Genomic DNA, 23,997 nt, shown 5'->3' on the forward strand with positions numbered 1-23,997 from the left:
TTATTAGGAGAAAAAAATCAATGATATCTGGCCTCATTTTACAACATATATGAAATTTAATCTGATTAGTTACGAAGTACTACTTTTAAAATTAAATGTATGCAAACATAATTTATTTATAAACTAACTTAATACTGTATTTTCTGATAATATAATAAAAATTCTTTTCTTATAGCACAAATAAACTCATTCTGGTTGATTTGTTCATATTTAAATTTTTATCAAAATTAACATTATAAGTGCAAGAAATGAGAAATTTGCACTGGCCAATATTAACTTTAAATATGGATAATAGTTCATTCTCCAAGCCACTCATGAGCACATCTAAACGTGTATCTCCCTAGCAACAAGTAGTTAGACTTTATAATATATATAAACCTATGCAAATTATAAAACCTGTAATTTAAAAAGCCATATTGACTGAAGTACTTTTTAATATGACTTTACAGCTATTCAGAAGATTTTTTGTTCATGAGTAATTATCTTTTAACCTGAGTAGTTTTCTTTTTTAAAATGATGTCCAGTCAAGATGTGTGAATAAAAAAAAAAACAATTATACAATAATTCTGCTTAAGATGATAGTTTATAACTAAAATGAATGCATAGGCAGGGAGATATTGTTGCCATGTCTATTCATAATGAATAGTGATATCAATGAATAGTGTTGCCATGAATTGTGATATCAAGTTTACTAAATATATATTGCAAAATTGGTACACAAACAACAGTACTGCACTTATATGTATAGTAAACAATATGTTTGTTTATAAACACAACTTGGACAAGAGATCTAATACAATTTATTTCTGAATAACTAAATTAAAAAAAAAAAATACATTAACAATTAATGTTTTCTAAAGATTTTATCACTGGCATTAAAAGATTTTTTACAACCATGCTCCTTTCTGGTATATTAATTTTTATCAATTATTAATTAGCATATAGTAAAAATAAACATTTATCTTGGTGTGAATTCTTGTCAAGTCAATCTAGGACAGTAGTTCTCAATAAGAACCATGATAATTATGGTACCTAATAACAGTTGAAAATTCATTTCTTGACAAGAATGGATGATGAAATTGATGTCATTTGCAAGAAATCAAATCATACTGCTTTGTTTCAAAACATATTAATAAAATGTTTGTTACTACTATATATTTATTATGCTTTTGAATATTTTCAAATGAAGTATACTATCATCTTTTAGGGCTACATCAAAAAAGAGTAAGAGCAAATCTTCAAGATACAAAAATTAGTAAATTAAAAATATTAATTTATCCATGCGTTATATTTATGAATATGCAATCTTTGTTAAAAAAATATGTCTTATTTTTAAAAATTAACAATGTCCACCTCGATCAAACCACACAGAACTGTTTTCATGTAACTAAGACAATAAATGAAAAAATAATTTTTATTAACCCCTTTGGAATTATGATTAACTTTGTAGTTATCTTACTTATTTAGTATTTTCAAGTATTTAATTTATATAAATTTTATATATGTAGTTTATATATAAATATATTTTTTCTACACTAGAGTAGAGGCATTTCTACCATTCCAATCCTCACAGCCCAATATACAGCCACCATATTAACATGGCTCTTGTCAGTTACCATAAATAAACATATTATATAAATATATAATATGTTTACTTATGTATGTAAGCTTTATTGAGGGTGCTCGCTGGAAACCCTTCTTCACGTCCTTTTTCTAATGCAATTTATTTGTAGTTCCTTAATTGGAACCTATTGTAAATAAACAATCTGTGAGACAAAAAAAAGTATTTAGTTAAAAATTATTTCATGTGTTTATAGTTTAAACATGTTGGATTTCAACAGTCTCTACTTATTATTTTATCATTAATTAAGTATTTTATGATCGATTCAAACAAATACTGGAGCACTTTTATTTTTACCCATTTTTGGCATTACCCATTATTTATGTGATCTACACATAAATTATTATTACTTATATATCAACCAGAATAAAAAAATTATTTGTCAGCTGCCATCACCAGCTCTCCATCTGCAGTGCCTTCTTGTAGCCAACAGAACAGCCACTTCATTATTGGGCTCATAGGGAGTATGATGATGACTCTGTACATGAGACTATTCAGAGATTCTTTCTTAACAAAATATTGCACAAAAAGCCTAGCTGACATCCTGCTTGTTAAAAGACAGATCACCAAAATCATAATCTAAATTTGTCACTGTCATGTATTTTTAATGAGAAAGAGTTCAACCACTAACCTTACAATTATTAAAAATAAGAATTTCACTGATTGAAAGAAAATTTTGTTTTAATAAATTCAAACCAAAACAATTATAAAGTTAAAGTGGTAATTAATTGCAAAGTTCAAACCAAAACATGAAATGAAGAAGCTTACACTAATTGCCATAATTTAGTAATAAAATTAGGGTAGCTTAGATTTTATTAATTTATTTATTTCTAAAAATCAGTATTTTATATCTTACTTTAAAAAATCTTAATTCTATAACTATTATGAAATTAGTAATGTTGTATTTACTATTTACAAAGTTCCTTTGATGACACTCACCATCAATGTTTATCTTTGTCAGACCTGAAATTCATTCAGACAAAATGGTTGTTAATTAATGCAAAATTATTAAAGTAGTACATAACAAAAAAAAAAGAAAACTATACATGTAGTTAGAATATCTATTTATACAATATATGATAATTATTGTTAATAAGATGTAACTTTCAGTCAGCAACTTGTAACTATTTATTTATAATGCTTTAAAAGTACATTTATATTTACATTTATACATAAATAAAAAATTTGCAAAAAGTGCATTTTGCATAAACATTTGGCACATCACAAGTTTGGCACATCAGGTTTGAAAATTATAATGTTCTCAAAAAATTATTAATGTTATCTTTAATACTTTTTTGTTACCTTCATTTTCTTACTCATGATTCCATTTTTTTAGCAAATTGGTTTGTTGACATATCAGTTCTAACTTGAATAAATTTTGATTATTATGCCCATGCGTATAAGGAAACTAAAGTATTGTGTAACCAAAAATTAGTTTTGTTTAGTAAGTGTAAGAAAGAACTGTATTTAGAATATATTTTTTTGGCGATATTTTAATTTTGTGCCCACTTTTTTTTAAATTTTCCTTTAGTTATGCTGGAGTTTTATGGATTGACGATCTGCTAATTTAAGTTACTTGAGAATAACACAGGTTATTTAGAAATAAATATATTCAATTCAAGTAAACTTAGTAAAGAGTACTGTAGTTGGAAGTGGTACTTTAATAGCTAATAATGTCAGCTTTCTACAGATTGAGGCAAGTAATATATATGAAATTTTTTTTGCCCAAAAGCAATTTATCTTTTGAATATCTATAAAAGAAGTATAAGTAGTTTCAGGAAATATGATCAAATTAGAGTACGTGTTAAAATTGCTGATTCAAAGTAAATATAATACATTAAAAAGAGAAAGCTTAGAAGTTACAATAGAGTAAAATCTGTGAATTAGGATCTCATATTAATTTCTTACTGATTTTTTTAAACCAAGAACATATGCTTATTACATTTGTTTAATTATCTGTAACTTCAGGTCAACCCTCAGCTACCATCTAAGTGCTATGTGTTCATTTTCAAGAAAATGGATGTGTCACACAGTAACCAATCTGTGAATCATGAAAAGGCAAAACAACACTGAGCATGCTCTTTACCTACATAACCTACTCAATGACTAGCCTGATTTCAGTGTAAGTTGTTAATGTAATATTCAATGAGTGCACCTTGAACTAAAGAACTAGGCAGTACAAAAATTTAAGATGTACTGCATTACAAAATTTAGTAATTTTTTAACTTTTTTAAAATGAATTTTACTTTTGCAAAATTAATTAATGAATACAGAATGGTATTATTGTGTGTTATTTTATGTGGTACATAATGCTGAAGATCTAATAAAATGTATAAGAAAAAATATATACACCATATGAAAATAATATTTCTGCTTTTATTGAAAATAACTGATTACCAATTTTCCTCTAAAAAATCCATATACAGCTAATCAAATTATAATTATGATTATACAAATAATAGATATTTTTAGATCTTTTATTGTAAAATCCATGAATATTATTAACTGTTAATCCATGCAAAGAAATCCATTAATAGATACAAATATTTTAAACATTAAACATAATATTATTGTGGGTCTTTAAATGTGAATATTATAACAACATATATACAATACATGAAGGCTATATAAGTAGATATGTTCTAAATTATTTCAATAACAATAGACAGTTTCCTGTTTTTAATTTAACATGTGAAAAATCATTAGAAAAAAGCTTCAAATATTCCACTTATTTTGAAAGTTATATTACATGTACAAATTATACCAATAGTTCAGTACAGATTATTTTCTTCTACGAACAATGAATATTGTTAAAGTGTTATCATTATAAGTTAAAGACATGGGATTACTGCCAAAACCTCCATAAATGAAAAGTTGGCTTCTAGCCTAGAATTCTATTCTAATAAAAGCTTAATAAAAATTAGCAACAGAAGAATAATACTTAATGAAAAATTAAATTTACATAAATTTCAGGGAAGTTTTCATGGTTTCAGCAACAGCAAGTATGACATCTATAACAACTTATTGTAAAAAATTCATTCAAAAAGCTGGGAATAAATGATTTATGCAGGAGGTTAATGCCCATTAAAACTATGATTAATTAGAGTTACATTTAATTAATACTTCTCATAAGGTATTTAAATTTAATAACTTTATAAATTTAATAAATTCTTGTTTCAATATAACTTAGTCCTTAAATTTGTTGAGTTAAAATTAAAAATAATTTATAAAGTTATTTGAAAAAAAAATAATGATAGTGAGCAAATGTTGTTAAGTAAAATTAAAAAAAGGTAGATTTGAGGAACACCTGTCAAATATCAAACAGGGAAATTACATAAATGTTTTTATTGATTTTGTATTGTTTCACTCTCCATTACTGTAATAAAGGTACCTTTAAAATATAAAATGTATAAGGAAAATAAACTCGCATCACATTCACTGATTAATTAATTTATTTATTTTTCTTAATTATTATTATTTTCACCTTAACATGTCTATGCTTTTGTGAGGACTTAATTTCAATGCATTAAATGAAATTTAAAAAAAAATGTCAGACTCTTACCTGGATTCAAATTTGAAACCAGCTCTTCTAAAAGCCAAAATGTTAACAATTTCACCAACTGGGTGGCCAATTTTGAATTATGAATTCATTTAAATTTGGTGATGTGGAATATTTTATTAAGAGTAAAAAAAAATAAATTATTTATTTTCACATTAAACTCTATAGAAAGTTTTTTTTATGATTAACCTATACCATGAATGCATAGAAATATGGTGTGGAAGCACCTTTTGGATGAAAGGCTGAGATGCTACTATCACTTTGCGATGAAAGGTCACCAAGCCAAAATCAAAAAAATTATAATATGATATGACTTTTCTACAATCCTACTTCTAATCTTAAAAATTAATTAATTTTTTTTTTTTTATTATATTTTATTAATCCTTAAGAGCTTATTAATTTGGTATAATATAATGTAATTTGTACTGTAATGTAATTTGGTATAATTTTCTCTATTACTCATGTTTCATCATTGCTTTTAGATATTCAATAAAACTAAGTATAAAATATTTACTGTACTCCTAATATTAATTTCATTTTTGCTAATGATTTATTTTTTAAACAATACTGATTGTTGTCATTAGCCTTTAATAACAACTGATTAAAGGTGGTACACAATTATTCACCCACCTTAGTCCCAAGAACTTCATTTATTTATATGATTTGAAAGAAGTGAATTATTAACCCTTTGTTCATATATTCATTCATTAAATTTTCAATAATCAGTCAATAGAGATATGAGTATACACATAAATTACATCGCTGTCCTTAGTTCAGTATGGTCATGAGTTTGCACTTGGCTGGTAATGATATGTGTTAATAAAAATTTTATTTACTTCCAATATTGCACATATTTGTAAACTTTATGTACCCTATAAGATTACAACCACTTCAGTTTTGAGTATATATATATATTATTGTTTATTGTTCTAATTTCTTAACAATATAGTAGCTTTTGAGCTATGTTTTTGTTTTGATTGCGTAAAACTTCTACTATCATTTCTAAACTAAACTAACTTCTAAATTATTACTTGTATTTAACTGTAATAATACATGATTACTACAGATTTTCTAGCTTTTCTACAATAAACCGTGACAAATCTCAAATCAGTCATACTTTTGTGATTCCAAATAAGAAGTGATAAAGAGTAATTAAAGAAAATTTCCTCTCATATGTACATGGAAAGAAACTTATAATATTTATTCCAGTTATATTTAATTTTGAATTATTATATATGATTTGAACAATTTTCTTAATGTCGGTATTAAAAGAGAATCATTATAAATAAATTTATCAAACAATTACCCAAAAAAGATTTTGAATTATAATGATAATTAAAAAAATATTTGTACATTTAACAAAAAAGGAGAAGATTTTTAGTAGAAACTAACAAATGTAATGAAACATATTTTAACATGACTTTGCTAATGAAATTTTATCCTTACTTCACTTAATTTTGTGTAGTACTTCAGGATGCTATCCCTAACAAGTTCAAAATTTTCAGTTGGGATCCAAATTCTAAGACAACACGGTGCCTTTTTCCCCCAAAACCTATCTTTTTTATCTAATCACATGTTATAATTGAAAGCAGGCATATTTTTAAATGTACAATTAATATAAAAACCATGAAAATATTAAGCTTAATATAAACTTTTATATTTATGTAGTAGGCTTTTCAAATCAGTGGATTATCAGTTATACAATAATATATCTTGTAATGCATTACCACCAGTACATGTGAAAACTGATAAAACTTAATGTATTTATTGGAAAACTGATCATGACACTTACTAGCTTTTAATTAATTATTAATTACAACATACAAAATGTGTTCAATAAAATTATATATATATACACACATACACGCATAGTAGAAGTATCTTTGTCCTTCATCCAAAAGGCTCTGGGTTCAAATTCAGATGAGATTTAGTATTTTTCACTCACTATTAATAAATAATATTAATTTCTCAAAATAAAAAGTATAATGAGAAGATGGAGGTAGTCAGCCGTTAGCATGTAGACGCTGGAATAAATATATTTTATACATTTCTTATATAAGATAAACAAATATGTATAAAACTACAAGTGACAAAATTCAGCTAACATAAACTTCTATGAATGACTAATTGTTAAAGGATTAAAATATGTGCCATTATGGAAGATTGCTTATTCATTATCACTATTTTTATGAACTCATCTGTTAAAAAAAACTTGTGCTTTTATTTAAAACTGCATATATAATAAATTAAACCACACTGGAATTATACTTAGTGCAATAATATTTTTAAAGAAATTCAGTTGCATTAAAAAATGAATTAGAGCTTAAAATAAATACTATTATCAATAAATTCTGGAGATGATATTTAAAAAGAACTAATATTTAACTGTACTGCAGAAGAAAAACAATGTAGAACGATATGTTGATAACTTTTAATCTGATATTAAATTTGTTCACATACAAAGCAATGCATTGCATAATATGAGCAAATTAGTAATTCTATAAAATGCTATGGGATTTTTTTTTTTTTTTAAATTTTAAATACGTTATATAGAAAATATGTTACGTCATAAAAAAAATAGGTAATGATGTATATGAAATCATATTAAATTACTTTGTTATATTATTAGACAATAAATAAATACAAAAAAAGTAAGGCTCAAACGGAGTGTTTATAATACAACGCAAAATTTAAGTGACACTTTAGATGTTACGAAACAATAATAACGGGTTAATAATACTTTTTGAAGATATTATTAGACTGTTATGAGCATGCGATAAAGATCACAGATTTAGTATACGGAATAATAACACTTGGATAGACGAAATAAAAATGTGGGAGAAAGATTTACAACAGAAGTCTGCAGCGAATGTCGGAGTTTATTTTTACTTTGTCATCCTTATGGTTTTTGACGCAAGTTAAATTACAGTAGTAGCGTGCGGCCAAGCTAATTCTGGCGAGCTATTCTAAGAGGCTTATTTAAGAGAGCGTACCGGTAGCGGTTGTGTAGGGGTACGTCTCGAATCCGTTGGCGTACTGGCCGGGGTAGGAAGTTGCAGCGGCCGCGGCTGCGGCGGCGGCTGCAGCGGCGTTTTGATACTCATAAAACTGTGAGGCGGCGGCAACAGCGGCAGCATGACTCAGCGGTGCCGGGGGCAGTGATACCACCCCCGGAGATGCTGCGGCCGCAGCAGCAGCACTCAAATAGGGAGACTGATATACATAACTTGGAGGTACCCTGTAACAAGCCAATTTTATTAAATACAAAATACGTAAAAAGATTTATGAATATAATTTCACTACTGCTAATAAACTATTATTGTATGCAATCATTCACCCGTAAAAATCCATAATTAAAAAGAAAATTATCAAACATTATTATAAATGCTCCCTAATATTATTTTTTTGTCTAGTACTAATTAAGAAAAATATAATTTTAAATTTATTGTAAATACAGGAATTAAAAACTTAATAATAATATGGTTTCCTACGTCATTATTATACTTCTCAAATAGTTTGCACAAATAAACTTACTTTCATAATTTTCGTTTGTTTTTAATAGATGATAAAGTCACAAACCTTTATTTTATTATAATTTTAATTTTTTTTTTTAATTAGACAAAAATGATAGTTTCTGCTTAAGATATCACAATAAAAATATATACTTCTAAAGCACAATCATTAATCATTAATGATTCTATTAATTTTAGTTATTTTAAATAGTGGAAAAAAAAATGCTTATAAATGAAACTCAATATGTTTTCAGTATTGTCTATAATTTTTATTTTTTAGGTTACCAATCAAACAGGAAAAAGTTGTACTGTAAAGACACACATACTCTACTTCAAACTGAAATGAACTTAGCCTGTCAAATGTGTGTGTGCGCGCGCGCGCGCGCAGATGTGTCCTTTTTACCTTTTTTTTGTTTTTTTTTTTTTTTTAGTTTGTGGTTTTTTTATTTATATTGATGGTCAAAGAAAATATTGAAACGTGATGTATTGAGTTTCATTTTTATAAATAACAGTATATAATAAATTTAAAGACATACATCTATTATTTTTAGAGCATATACAAAGTGTATCACGAAGTTGACCCGGTAATTTCATAACCTATTCTACTAGTGAAAATAATGGAAAAATATCATATAAACATAGGTTCTAAAATGCTTCGTTTGCGAGTTACGGCTAGTGAAAGATTTTTCTCCGATTTCAGCTACCACGGTAAAATGAAGTCGTACTGAAATTCTTAGGACGTTAATTAAGAGACAAAATTAGTGATCTTTTATGGTTTTTGATCATAAAAAGTCGAATAAAATAGGTCCCAGAACCGTATCTGCAGCAGTTTTTGAGAAATCTGGAATGAAAACCAATAAATTGGGACAAAATATCCTGCCTTTTATTTGACGTACAATACAATAACTTTGAAAGATGGGCAATAAACATACAAAACTTTTCAACAAAATTTGTAAAAAATTTGATTCTGACAAAATGGTGTACGTTAGATTGAATAAAACATTTCGAATTTTATTTAGAAACAGTACATTAGACCAAATACGTACCAGTTTACAATAAATGTTCAAAAATGGCCCACCACCACTTTCAACACCTTTCTAGACAAGGATCTGTACCGCTTTTGTAGCTCTTTTTAGTTCTTCATGGCTGTCCTTGAGTTGTTCAGCCTCATCCATAATGCGGACAATCACGAGAATGTATTTTTGTTTTGTATACAGTTTTCATCCATCTCCAGACGCAAAAATCTAAAGGTGTTGTCAGATCAGGCGATGTTTGGTAGCCAGAAATGTGGACTTCCACGACCATTCCATTTTTTAGGAAACTGATGATTTAAGTGAGTGGAAATGGTACAAAAGAACTGGGAAGGCACGCCATCGTACTGGAAGTAAACTTTGTGTCTCAGCAGTAGAGCTACACCTCCAATCAGCTGTGGAAATTCTTGGAGAAAGTGCAAGTAGACCTCAGCATTTAAGTGTCCAGGTAATATGAACAATCCAAACAGCTGATTATGAAGAAGGCCGTACCGTACATTGACACAAAATCAGTGTTGAAAATTGCTTTCCACCGTTTCATGAGGATTTACTTCTATCCGTTCATGCTCATTGCGTTGTTGTTGACGCCATCTCGAGTGAAATTTACCTCGTCGGTAAACAAAACATACTTGCAGAATTGTCGATCTGTACTCCATCAGTTACAGAACTCCAAGCGAAACGAACCGTCTCCTGAGTGTAAATATTGAACTAGCTGTTTATGATAAAACTTGTCTGACTTGACTGACGCCTGGACTGCGCTGAAATCATCAATAATAATTTCAGCTTTGTGTTAGACAGATGATTTGTAGCTGGTACGAATATTGCGAAAAGTCCTCTTCCCGAATATTGCGAAAAGTCGCGATAATTGTTTTGTGATCGGGAATCCTGTAATTCGGAAAAAGTATTCATATTCTACTGCAGCAAATGTACCATTACCGTTACTCACACCCAAAATGAATACGGTATCAGTATATTCTTCTGTTGTAAATAAATACGACATTAATTCAATGGCAAACTGATCACGTTCTAACTAAAATTCACAGAAAACCTTCGCTAAAGACAGCACAGTCTACAGAATACGATATACTTAATGTCCCTTACAAAATGATTTAAACACTAATGCAGTATAGCACATTGTTGATCACCAGTTGCTATTTTATTTCCAACTTTGAAATAATAATTTTTCAAATAATTTATTGTATTTCTGTCGTTGATAAACAAAGCATTATCTTAAGTATTTTACTTATTTATTTTTAGTTTACAATTGTGTAATTTCCAGTTTTTTTAACTTTTTAACAGTGAATTAGTTTTACAAATTTTTCACATCCCCAAAAAAGAATTTGATTTTTGTTTCCGTTAAAAATTACTTTCCTGAAAAAAGTAGTTATGTATTATTTTCAAATAAAATTAGATTTTTTTTAGGTTTTTTTTTTTTATTCAACTTATATTACACAATTTGTTCAGAATTAAATTCTCTATAAGATTGGTTAAACGTTGTATGTGTTTATTACTCATTTAACAAAGTTATTGTACATCAACATTAAAAAGGGTTTTTTACCCAAATTTATTGGTTTTCAACCCCAGATTTCTCAAATACTACTGCAGATACGGTACTGGGACTAATTTTTTTTATTTTTCAGATCAAAAACCATAAGAAATCACCACTTTTGTGTCTTAATTAACGTCCTAAAAATTTCAGAACGACTTCATTTCACCGGGGTAGCAGAAATCCGAGCAAAATCTTTCACTAGCCGTAACTCACAAACGAAGCATTTTAGGACGTACAATATAAACTTTTTCTATTATTTTCACGAATAGCATAGGTTATAGTATAGTAGCACAGGACTCCCGGGAGAACTTCGTGATACACTCTATATATATATATATATATATAAATTCATTTATAAATTTATTTATATCTGGTAGATCAAAGAACGAATATAAACTCATGAGAATGGTTTATGACATTTATTATATTTTAGTACGATCTGTGCAGTTTCCAGTCAAGAGTATGCTATTAAAATGAAATATTTATCAAATCAGACTTTAACTATGATAAATACTCTACTTTTTTTAAATTAATTTTTTTCTTTCTTTTGCAACATGGTAAGATCATTTACAATCGTTAATAGATAGAAAACAATAGTGTGAGAATACGAGTTAATGACACTATAAATCAAGACATACGAAATATAATTATTATTGATCTTGTATTAATTCTGTTTTCTCGCTCGGTAAATAATTCATAATTTTTTACATCTACTAAGCCTCAAAATTCACTGTATAATAAAGTAAAATATATTTAAGAATTATTGTTGACAAAGAGTTCCAGGAAAACTCTTGACGAATTCCCATTCGATTTAAATTTTCTCTTCCTAATATTCTTCAAAGAAATTTAAAAAAAGACAAAACAGTTTTAATAATAATTCATATTATTTAACTGGCAAAATTAAAATTAAATTTCACGAATGTTACTTTCCCTGATTAGAAAAGTCACCCTACATCCCTAAATATACTGTCGAAATAAACTGAACGTTTCTTATAAATTTCATTCAACTCGAAATATAAACCACAAACAAATAATTATAGCCCACTTTCATTGAGAACTTTATGTTTTTCTCAAAAACGTTTCGTAATTATTACAAATGTTTCCAAGGAATTCAGTTATCAACAAATATTATTTTCAGAAGACAACCCTATCAAAAGTCTGAAAAATGTTTTCTACCAAGTTTGTTTTAAATAATTTTGCTTTAATTTTTGTCCGTTAGTTTTTATTTTTTTAAAATACAGTTTGGGGAAATAATTTCTGTTAATTATTTCCCCAGAGCTTAGCTAAATAATTATCAGAAATTATTTAGCTAAGAGAATACAACAGGTGTAATAAAACACTTCTCTTTAAAATTGTTAATATATTCAGAACGGAAATCTCAAATATGAAAAACAAAATAATTATATAATTTTAAATACCTTCTAAATTAATTTACTAGGTGTGAAAAGTTCTCTAATGAAGCATGGTTTTATCTAGATTCAGAGTTTCATTACAAGTAAGAAAAGAAAAGATAAGATACGTATAATAAACTTTCATTTTTACTAGTAAGCCAGCTTTTTTTTTTTTTTTTTAGTTATTTTGATACATTTATATTTGAAAGCAACAAAAGGAAACATGAGACCGGTCTTGCAATTATTTTGTAATAAAATTATCAACTTTTCTCCAAGGGAAGTTACTGTTGGGTGTTAATGGATAGTCATAACAGGAAAATACATATCAACTGAAATAAATGTTTTGGGGAAACACCAAAGACCTTTGATGAGATACATTTTATACTCTTTGATTTCATTATTTCAAAATATAATTTATACCTAATTTAAAGCCAATAGCAGCATAGATTTTATCCTGGTTTTATATATTAATTTTAATGTTGGTTTTATAGATTTTTCTTTAGACGATAATGATTCATCTTGAAAATTAGAGTGAATAAAACTACCGGAAACTATTTGGTACCATCTTACACAATTTAAATACAAGCGTAGAGCAAGCGATAAATTATTAATATTAGTAGATTAAGTAATTCTGTTTAGTCTTTCGATTGCAGTATTTTTATCGATATGGTACAGTAGTTTTCTATTCGGTAGACCGTACTCCAAATATAAATTTTTTCCCAATCCGACCGGTTCCTAAGCCATCGCTCGAAGTAAATTTTGCCGCACACAAGATGACAATGTATTTTAAATAAAAAAATTTATTTTTGAAAATAGTACTGACGACGGTAATATAAGACGTAACATAATCGTGCTATTAGAACCATTTTCATTTTTTATATTCGTTCTTAAATTTTTGTGAATAAAGTTTAAATACAATTAAAAACGCATGCTAAACGGCTTTTTTTTAATAAACTTGCCATGGTAAATGTTCAAGAACCGTTTAATAAAATATTAATAAAAATCTAAAACTTGATGTACACTTGAATTGTTAAACAGTCATATTCAGTGAAAATAAGCATAAAAAAAAATGTAATAAAGATATTACAAACTGTTAATAACAAAAATAAAGGGGAAACCAATACTTACGGAATACAACAAAATAAAAAAAAAAATTGTCATTTCAAATAATATTATACTTCCTTTTATTTTTTTGAACGTCCTTTTGTCAAACTGGGATTGTACTGTATTGTACAGTTCTTTTTGAGTTGTTTTTTTTTCTTTTTTTTTTTTCTTTTTTTTATAAATTTTCATTGTGTTTCGTAAGTATATTTTATTATTATTTTTAATATTCATTTATAGTTTTTTCTTACCAATTTTTTTCAACCTCTACTGACTGTATTTAACAACTGAAATTAACCTTTAGATTTTTATTTTATTATTTACGGTTTAGGAACGGTTCCTTTGCCAATTTAGTGTATAGAAATACAGTTAAAATTATTTAAGTTTTATTAATTTAAAAAATATTTTCAACTAAATTGGAAAAATTAAATTAATTTTATTCCATATTAAAATCAATATCTATTCAGCCATTTTAATTATTAATAATAATATACCGTATCAACGTTTTTGTAAATTCAAAAAGCTTAAATGAGCCGTAGAAATACTATTAATTTGACTATTTCTAATCGTTTTAAATAATGCAATGAGCTATTTTAATAATTTTACTTGGTTGTTGGTTAAATAAATTCATTAAATAATTATATTTATAGACATAACAAAAGAAAATAATTATCATCCATCCATAGCCTCTCTCGTTTACTTGCGTCTTGAAAATAAATATCTTCATTAAATACTTTCATAAAATAATTTTATTTCTGCTGGTAATATAAAATAATATTTATAATTGTAATGATAAAACTGAATATTTTTTAAGTATTCGTAATCTGAATATGAAATCAAGTTATTTATTATTATCTTTAACTAATTTTAAAAAAAATACTACGATTTAAACAATATATAAATGACAAATAAATAAAATAATAATAACAATGAGCAGGCACATGAAATAAAACTGTCTAATCTGTAGGGGAAAGTACAGAAATACAGTTCATTACAACGTATTTTCTTTCATGAAAGAAAATGGGCAGAAAGCCATGGTTTTGGGCAGAAAAATTATTATCTATCACTTAGGCTTGCTTGGACTATATTCGCAACCGAAAAAAGACCTTTAAGAAGAAAGACGTTAACTGCTGTTGCCAATAGGTAATAAAATTTCTATTAACAATTAGATGGAAAAAAGTTGTGAAGGAAATAAAATTTACCATTAAAATTGCTAGTACATCACTTCATATAAGCGTAGAATACATGACAGTCCTTGTTCTGTTTCCATAATTGTTTTGCTAGTAGCGCTGTGAATCGATTTCTTATAACAAATTTAAGTCCATTAACAATAACGCAGAAAAGAATAAGTTATAGGGCGGCATAAAAATTCAATTTTTTCCATGTGACAGTTCATAAGATACATCGACTAATTTTTTTCTTTCGTGATACATATTGTAGTTTTGTGGAAGCAATTTTTGAAAGCACTTTAAAAAGGAATAGATTTAATACCAACTGTTATCGGAAAAAAATAATGTCACTTAATACTTGTAATTAGTACAATCTGAAAACATTTATGAGAGTTATCTTTAAAAAAATTGAATCATTTAGCTAGAAGAGTAAAAAAACCAAGTGAGCTTTTTGTTTTAAAATCTTAATAGCATTCTGTATTTAGCTTAAATACAGCATGCCATTAATCAATGGCTAATGCCATTAATTAATGCATACCATTAATCGACGGTTTAATCCATTTTAGACAATAAAAAAACAATAAATTAATTTAATCCTGGATATGTAGGTCTTATAAAATATTTACAAAACTTGTAAAATTATATTTATTTTCAAAATAAATTCTATTTATTATCGATTAAAGCGGTTAACCATTTTAATCGGCGATATAACTATTTTTAAAAAGATATATTAGAAATCAACTCCGCCGATCTCCATGGCGGAGTGGTGGAGTCTCAGCCTTTTATCTGGAGTTCCGGGTTCGAGTCTCCAAACCTCCAGGATTTAATTTTTTTTAAATTTAAATAAGAGCAAATTATTCCTAAACAGTTTTCAATAACTTATTACTACAACTACAACTTTAACTGATATTTCTGCTAATACAATCTACAAAAATAATTTAAATAATAGATACATTTTATTCTAATTTTTCCATTCACACTGGTAAAAAATATTAAGATTACGTTTAAATATTATAAAAAAATATATAAACTGCACAATCTAAATCTTAGATCTATAAAAAAATTCACATTTACTTGTAAAAAAATACTCCTAACATACAGTTAAAATAAGATATAAAAATAAAATTTACAAATAAATTTTTTTTAATATTACAAATTTATGAATTTAGTAAACATATAAAAAAAAAACAATACAACAAAATAAAATATGTTAAATTTGTGCAGAGGAAGAAAACAATTAAAAAAAGAAAGTGAAATAATACAAAAAAAAAAATCAAGCAGGTTAAGAAAAGACCATCAGCTGTTGATTAATTGCCCTCAAAGTCAATTCAGAGCAAACACTACATTACATTTACAAAGAAAAAAAATTAAAATATCAACGTATATTAATAAAAAAAAAAACAATATTTTAAAATAAGTATATAATTTAATATTAGCTTAAATAAAAGAATACTATATTAAAAGAAGCATGCATCAAGTTTCATTTCTGTTTAAATAACAATGAAACAAGTTTTTTTTCATATCACAATTTTACAAAAAGTAAATGTTTAAAAAAATTCTTTCGGTTAAAAATAAATAAAATTAAAATTTTAACTTGGTTTGGTGTATCGTGTAATCATAAACAATAATATTCCTTATAGGCAGGTTATTATTTACTAGAAAAGCTGACATAAATTTTTTAAATATAATAATACCTTAAAAATAACCACATTGCAGACCAATGACAGACGCTTTATAACTGCAAGATATTTCCATAAGAATTTTTTTTGGCTCATAATCTCAAATAAATTAAATGTATAAAAAATACTTTCGTAGATGAAATTTGTGAATATTAGCATAAAAAACACCCTTACTACAAAACTTATGAATGTATAGCGACAAAGATTTTAGAAATTTGTTTTGTCAATAAAACATTTATAAAGATGTGACTAATACCTCTAGGAAGGTCACGAGGCTTTATACGTATTTTGAATAATAATTCAATTTAAACAAAAATAAATATTATTATTGACTTAAAATCCACTTTTAATTGTTCTATAAAAAACAACTAATTTTTCTAGGATTATGCGGAAAAGATTTTTCAGGATTTACTACTGGATCCATTGATTATTCTTCGACTTCTTCCTAAGAATTTTCAACCTATTGAAGGAAATCAAGCACACACGATATAAAATAATGGGCACCCGTAACTTCTAGTGGGGTGATTCTAGATGAAAATTTTATAATTCAGTTACCCTACAAATCTATCCAATCCTGAAATGGTGTGTTGTGTAATGTGACACACTAATTAATTTTTTTCTCCAAATAATTTTGAAGATGAGCGAATGTTTTCCTTAAGGAAACCCAAGCATCTTTCTTTTGTAACTGAAGAATACCGATATTTCTTGGGTTTTAATTAAAGGCTTATTTTATCCTGAATGAAGAAGCACAACCGTCTAGAGATGCTGAATCACATCCTATCCTATCGGCATTTGCAGGATTTGAAGCGGCGGTTAAGATAATTGAAAGATATTGTTTTTTAATCGGAAACTGTCAAAAATTTATTACAGCCAGATCTTCTAACATCCTAATATATACATGCATACTATACATCACATATAGATTAAATTTTGCTTAAAGTAATCTGTCAACAGTAACAACGTTACAGGACCTGACTTGAGAGATAAATTACCCTCGAAATGCTGGCAGTCATGGAAGAGGATACTCCTAACTATGCACCTAACGTACATAACAGGGAATGTGAAAAGGGAATTGATGGACCTGCCCTCAGATAAAGCAAATTTGGTTTTACATCAGGTATTTACACTTTTAAATTCATAGAAAATACTGAACAGATGTGTGAATAAGTTACCTTTTTTTTTCTTCGTAAATAAAACACCTACACGTACCCAGTAAGGAAGATTGATTTATACTATCAATAGTACGTTTTAGGTTCAAATAAATATAAATATAATACGATTAAAATAAATGTAAATAAGTATTCAAAACTGTTAAAATACGAATACGTTAAATATAAATATTATATACTTTTGTTATCTGTATAATACGACGAAATAAAATGGGAAAGCTACAGTAAATATATAATTTTTTTTTACTGAAGCATAAAAAATGCAAGTTTCTGTTAGTCCTATTAAAAACAAAGAAGAATCTTTAAAAAAATATTCAGGTAGTTCAGTTTTGATTTTTGTACTGTACCACTTTAGTAAAATAATAAAACAGGCTTTTAAATCCAAATGCGAGATGAAGATTGAATTACTGTTGCGATCAATAATGTGAAAATGTATTACGAATTGTCACGGATTACTTTCATAGATACTGGAAAGTTATTAAAATTTACATAGAAAATCCTTTTTTTACAAATATAATCATTTACAAAAAAACACTATTTTTCTAGATTGATATTAAAAAAATCTAGAAAATCTTGATCTCTAAAATGTTTTAATATTATAAATCTCTACAGAAATTTGTTAATGTGTCAGGAGACAGCAAAAAAAATGGCAAACTTATTAGGGATCATGTAATGAAAAACTTTAGGAAGCACGATCATACGATTATATTACTTACAACTTTTTATCATTTGTATGTATAAAACAACCTTTCTACTTATAAAAAAAAAAAACTGTCTTCTTTCCTGCTTGTATAGAACTGTAGAAAAATTGAAGGAAGTCGTTAATCGGTGTTCTGTTTCAATTTTTGGTCCTTTTTTTCATGAAAACCAGTTGATTTTTTTTTCAAAGGTACTGGTTTTAATATACTTAGCTGAATAATCGAAGCAAATATTCGTTTTCTTCAGAATGGTACCTGTTTAATCCTGAATTATCTTACAGAGTAAATAAAAAATAAAATTTTCTTCAGTATATTTGCTTAAAAGAAAGTATATAAAAAACTGTAAAAATTACAGGTGTTTTATTATTAAAAAAAAAAACTAGAAAATCTATCTAAACTGTAAAAAAATCTATATAACAAATATTAATATGTCGTATCTACTGAGTTACGATATATTTTGTTTTGTTACAACATAACGTCACTTTGGTTTAATAAAGGGACAATAATATTCATCATTTATTACATTGGTTAAAATTATCTCACTATACCATTATTTTAATTAATTCATAGTTACTACTGAGTATTCATTTTCCATACTGTCATCTATTATCTATTCAAAATTTAAATACTTCAAAATTAATGATGAGAATAAGCTTAATTCATTTTAAAATTTTCACATTTTTCGATTACATTTTAATTTTAATTCTTTGATTTTGTTTCATAATAACAGTCTGATAAAAATTCAACAGATTAAATTATCTTTATGATAGTCGTACAGGCCAGTTATTTTATCATTTATAATAATGAGCAATTATAAATTTTTACGATATTTTAAGAGTAAAACTAAATTGTTGCGATATAAAGTTAAGAAATAGAAAAAAAATTAACATTTTTTATTCAATAATCAGGTTTGCTGGTTTTTAAAATTTTAAGATGTTTAAAGAAGCCGATTAATTCAATTATTACTTAAATAATGAATTATAATAATATTCGTACGTCACACATTTAACAGATGATCTAAGTCCTTCAAAAAGATATCTTTTTATAGTCTCTAACCAAAATATTAACCTTTACATCAATCTTAAAAGTGAAATGTTTTCAAATCCAGGTAGAAATAAAGTACTCTCATCCCTTTTCACTCAAAATGAATGTTTTTGAAGTCTGAAAGTAAACGAATATTAGCTGAAGTATAAATTATATAAAATCAGAATAAAAATTCATTATTAACGTTTACAGAATGATTCACCTTTTCACTAACTACACGGATAAACGGAGTAAAAGATGTTATATTACTATGGCGGGAAATAGTTATACAATCTGCCGAACACTCTGTATGGTGTAACAATACTCATAAACCACCATGTGAGGTCAAATAAAGCATGTCTATATGTACACAAAAAACAGTTCCAGACGAAGTTTCATCTGTATAAGTGTTATTAATCGGTAGACACATATTACACGACGAGCTTGTTAGCTACTACGTCCTTTATCATTTTTTTTTCCATTTGCTTTAAAACATTGAAATAATTTAATTCAAATTTTTTAATTTCACTTATTCAAAATAGTTCTTTTAATTAATCAATATGCTATATCTTTTACCCGTAAAATTTTATTTATTTATATTTTGATCGACTATTGCTTATCATCCAGTTTATACATATTTCCAGTTTATATCTATTTAGAGACCCCATAGGTCTCTAAATAGATTATTAATTAATTAAAATTAAAACACAAATCTAAAAATGATGCTAAAATTTAAAAGATTAAAACAAAAAGTACTGAAATCGTATTTAGTTTATGAATTAACTAATTATTGATCATCTTGAATTCCTCCCCCAAAAAAAATAATCCGTAGGTATTTTTATTGAACGAAATTTTTTTATGAATTTTATATTTACCCGTATAGATATAAAAATGATACGTATACCAAGAGATTAGATCCCCTCTGTGTATGTAGTTATTCTGTTAATAACGTTTAAATTAAATCCAAAGGGAGAATTAGTTACATCTATCAAACCTTTATAAACCAAAATTGCTTTTCGAACTATAGTTGCAAGCAGACAATGAATCTCAAAGCTCTCTTAGCGAATTTTAATAAATTCGATTTAAAAATATGAACAAAATGCTGCTATTTAAAATTAAAACACAACCTTCACTTAGAATTAAACAAATTCTATTTTGGCAAGGTCGTTAGCCCATGCCAATGTTTACTAATGTTAAAAATTCTGCCTAAACTCTTCCCTTGTAGTCTAAATTGAGCTTCTATAACCGTCATGAATAAAATGTACAGTTCGCGATGTTGGTAGTTTTTGTTAATTTGTTTCCTAATTCAAACTGTCCTGTCTTGTTGGTAAAGTAACTACCATAAAAATGAAGAAAAAAGTCGTATTATTTTACAATTAATAGTCAAATTTTTTTTATATTTTTAATGAATAATAATCCAGCGATTACTTACAATGAGAACGCAATATATTGAGATCAGTTTTAGTATAAATAAATTAAAATAATAAATAAATAAATTTATTTATGGCCCAAAATGAAGACATCAATCAGGTAATGTGAGCTCTAACTACGCAGGCTTGTCGTACTAAACTACTCAGCAACACTTTGCAAGTCATCAGCAGTAGAAACTGAAAAAAATGAACTAGTACAGGATTTTCGTGCTTTGTAACTTTTGCACGGAAAATTTTTGTTTTGATTTAATAAGTGCAGTAAAACTTTAACCACTCGTAACCATTAAATATTTGAATTTCATTCCTAATTGCATAAAATCTTATGAAAGAAAATATCTTCTCCCGTTTAAAGCGTGTCCCCACTTATATTTGTCGCAAGTTATGACGGTTGATGATACACTCGATATCGTCCACACGTAACATCTAATAAATAGATATGATACTGTATGATGAAATGGGCCAAATCCGTTTCATGAACCACGAAGAAAATATAAACAGATAATGTAGAAGAACCTTTAAAAATAAAAATATTTCGTGTATTTCTGATATATAATCACGACTATAAAAAAGTAATAACCACTTAAACATACACTCTTGTAAGCTAATAAAACCTCTAACAAGTATTTAAAAAAATTAAATAAAAAAATTCTTCCAAAACAAAAAATAAACACCAAAATAACACAATTAAATTGACATCCCCATAAATAAAAAAATTCGAGTATTATTATCATCACAAAGTAAATAATATCTACTTTAATTTACTTACCAAAATCATTACCAAATAATTTATTTTTCGCATTCCAGTTATTTACACCAACAAAAATTAAATCTGAGAAAATAGCTAAATTAATTAATTAATTATCTTACCATTGGTGTATAAAAATAAAACAAAAACTTTAACAAAGAGATTTATTAATTTTATATATTCATCATTCTTTAAAAAAAAAAAAAAAAAAAACAGAAAATGAATAATAATATAAAGAATTTTATTTATATTTAAAACGTACAACAAAGTAGATTATATATAAAAAGAAGTTTTGTTTCAAATAACTATGTTCTTTTTTAATTATTATAGTTACTATTACTAACTTTTACTTTTAGCCGACTAAGATATTTCAGTTTTCTACAGCGAAAAGATAACGGGTGGTTTTCTGAGACAAAAAAACTTTGGCAATTTTTCTTAAGAAGTTAAGTAAAACTAATTAACTTGTTTTCTGTTATATATAGCCTAATTAACAACTTAAAAAAAAAAAAATTGTCAAACCGTTTTAGGAATGATAAATCTTATTCCTAATTCATATAAGGAGTGTTATTAATAAATATTTACTTTAATTATTTATTACAAATAACGAATAATAATTTATAATCAAAAAGTTATTATTTAAAAAAAAAAATTATTTGATTTATTTATTTTTGTATCTACAGATTTGAATTCAGGAAATAACTGCAAATTAAAATGTTGGCAAACCATTACAATTTTTTCAGCCGGTAATGGCCAGAAAATACATTAGAAACCTCTCTTCCGTCATATCTGTCATATATTATTAAGCCAGTGATTTTTTTCAAATTGTGATACGCACGGAAGGATGGTTGGGGTGCCAAAAGACGACATAGTCTATTAATTTGTTGTGTTTAGACATTTTGAATAAATGGAGTTATATTATTCTATATAAATAATAATCCAAAAGTAATTTTTGACTATTTCAGACAGCTAATTTTTTTTTTTAGTTTAAAATACTACAAAATTCAAAATATTATAGAAAAATTTACTGAATATGATGTATCATTAAGTTAAAAAAAGCAGTAAAAAATTGCATAACTTTTCCAGCTTCGTTTCCAAAAAAATATTATATTTAAAATTAAAATTATTAATATTATTATTAATAGTATTGTTTTATTTATAAAATAATTCGCCGGAACAGAATTAATTAGTGAAAACAACTGTTAAAATTCGTATATCAACATTTTTTGGTGAGGAGGTAGGTTTTTGAAATATTCTTTTTAGCAAATATTACTTGTATAGAAAAAAAAATAGTTTAAAAATTATGAAATAGTTTTATCGAGATATGACATTCAGCAACTCTGCTGAACACCCTAACAACTAAAAAAAAATAAATAAAGAAAGATTTTTGCCAAATTATTTTAAAAATAATAAATCCTACTCCTAACCTATAACAAAATAATAATTATAACTACTAATGATTAACTTTCCTAATTATTGAGGGAGTGGGGACTGAATGCCCCATTATGAAAGTCATCCTACAAAAAATTTAGTCTCTACGTCAATCCCTTGCTAAGATATTACGCGAAATAGATGCCAACACAAAGTTACATGCTAAATTTTGCCGGATCATTGACCTTTCATGTCTCTCTGAAACAGAAAGGAAAGGATATATTATAGTATAGTTGTATCAATATATATATATATATATATATATATACACATATATATATATATATATGTGTATATATATATATATATATATATATATATATGTATATATATATGTGTCTTTCATCCGCAGGTCTTGAGTTCGAATCCCGGTCAGGCATATCATATTTCATAAGGTACAAAATTTTTATTTTCTTATTTTTACGCACAAGCATTCGTGCTTATATGTGAATTACTAACGCCAAAAAAATATCAGAGAGAGAGCTGGTTAAATTTAATAATAATAAAAAAGGGGTGCTGCTGACTAAACGTTTGTGATTCGCTAAATTGTACATATTTTCAATATCATCTAACAAGACTGTTTCAGACATTTTCCCTTTTTTAAAAATATTCAGTAGATATCTAGAACGTTCAGCACTATTATGATAAACAAAATTTATTTAGAAGATAAAAATTTTGTTTTGTAATGTCCTGTTTCAGAGGAATTCCAAAATTAAGTGGCTGATAAAATTTTAAATTAAAACGAAAAAGTGTCTTAATTCGAAAAGGTTAGGAAAGTATTTACAGCAGAAACTTGTAAAAAGAAAAATATGTTGTTGGTTTTTATATTAAGATATGTTATTTTCTCGATTAATGATATTTCATCATATTTAATGATATTTTCAATGATATT

General features: G+C 26.4%; 1 protein-coding gene across 5 annotated transcripts in view; it reads right to left on the reverse strand.

Moving 5' to 3' along the window:
- The window catches only part of LOC142333637 (RNA-binding protein 24-B-like), a 218,292-nt gene that overhangs the window by 40,222 nt on the left and 154,073 nt on the right, over positions 1-23,997 (reverse strand). For 3 of the 5 annotated variants that reach the window (XM_075381028.1, XM_075380999.1, XM_075381010.1), the window contains exons 4-5: positions 8,174-8,418; positions 2,561-2,584 (exon numbers count right to left, since the gene is read on the reverse strand). In XM_075381028.1, the coding sequence (XP_075237143.1) occupies positions 2,561-2,584; positions 8,174-8,418 (269 nt within the window). Of the gene's footprint in view, positions 1-2,530; positions 2,585-8,173; positions 8,419-23,997 lie in introns of all 5 variants that reach the window. The other 2 variants (XM_075380988.1, XM_075381020.1) reach the window with 2 other exon arrangements.

The sequence above is a fragment of the Lycorma delicatula genome, chromosome 1, assembly GCF_047948215.1.
Source record: "Lycorma delicatula isolate Av1 chromosome 1, ASM4794821v1, whole genome shotgun sequence".
NCBI classification, from domain to species: Eukaryota; Metazoa; Arthropoda; class Insecta; order Hemiptera; family Fulgoridae; genus Lycorma; species Lycorma delicatula.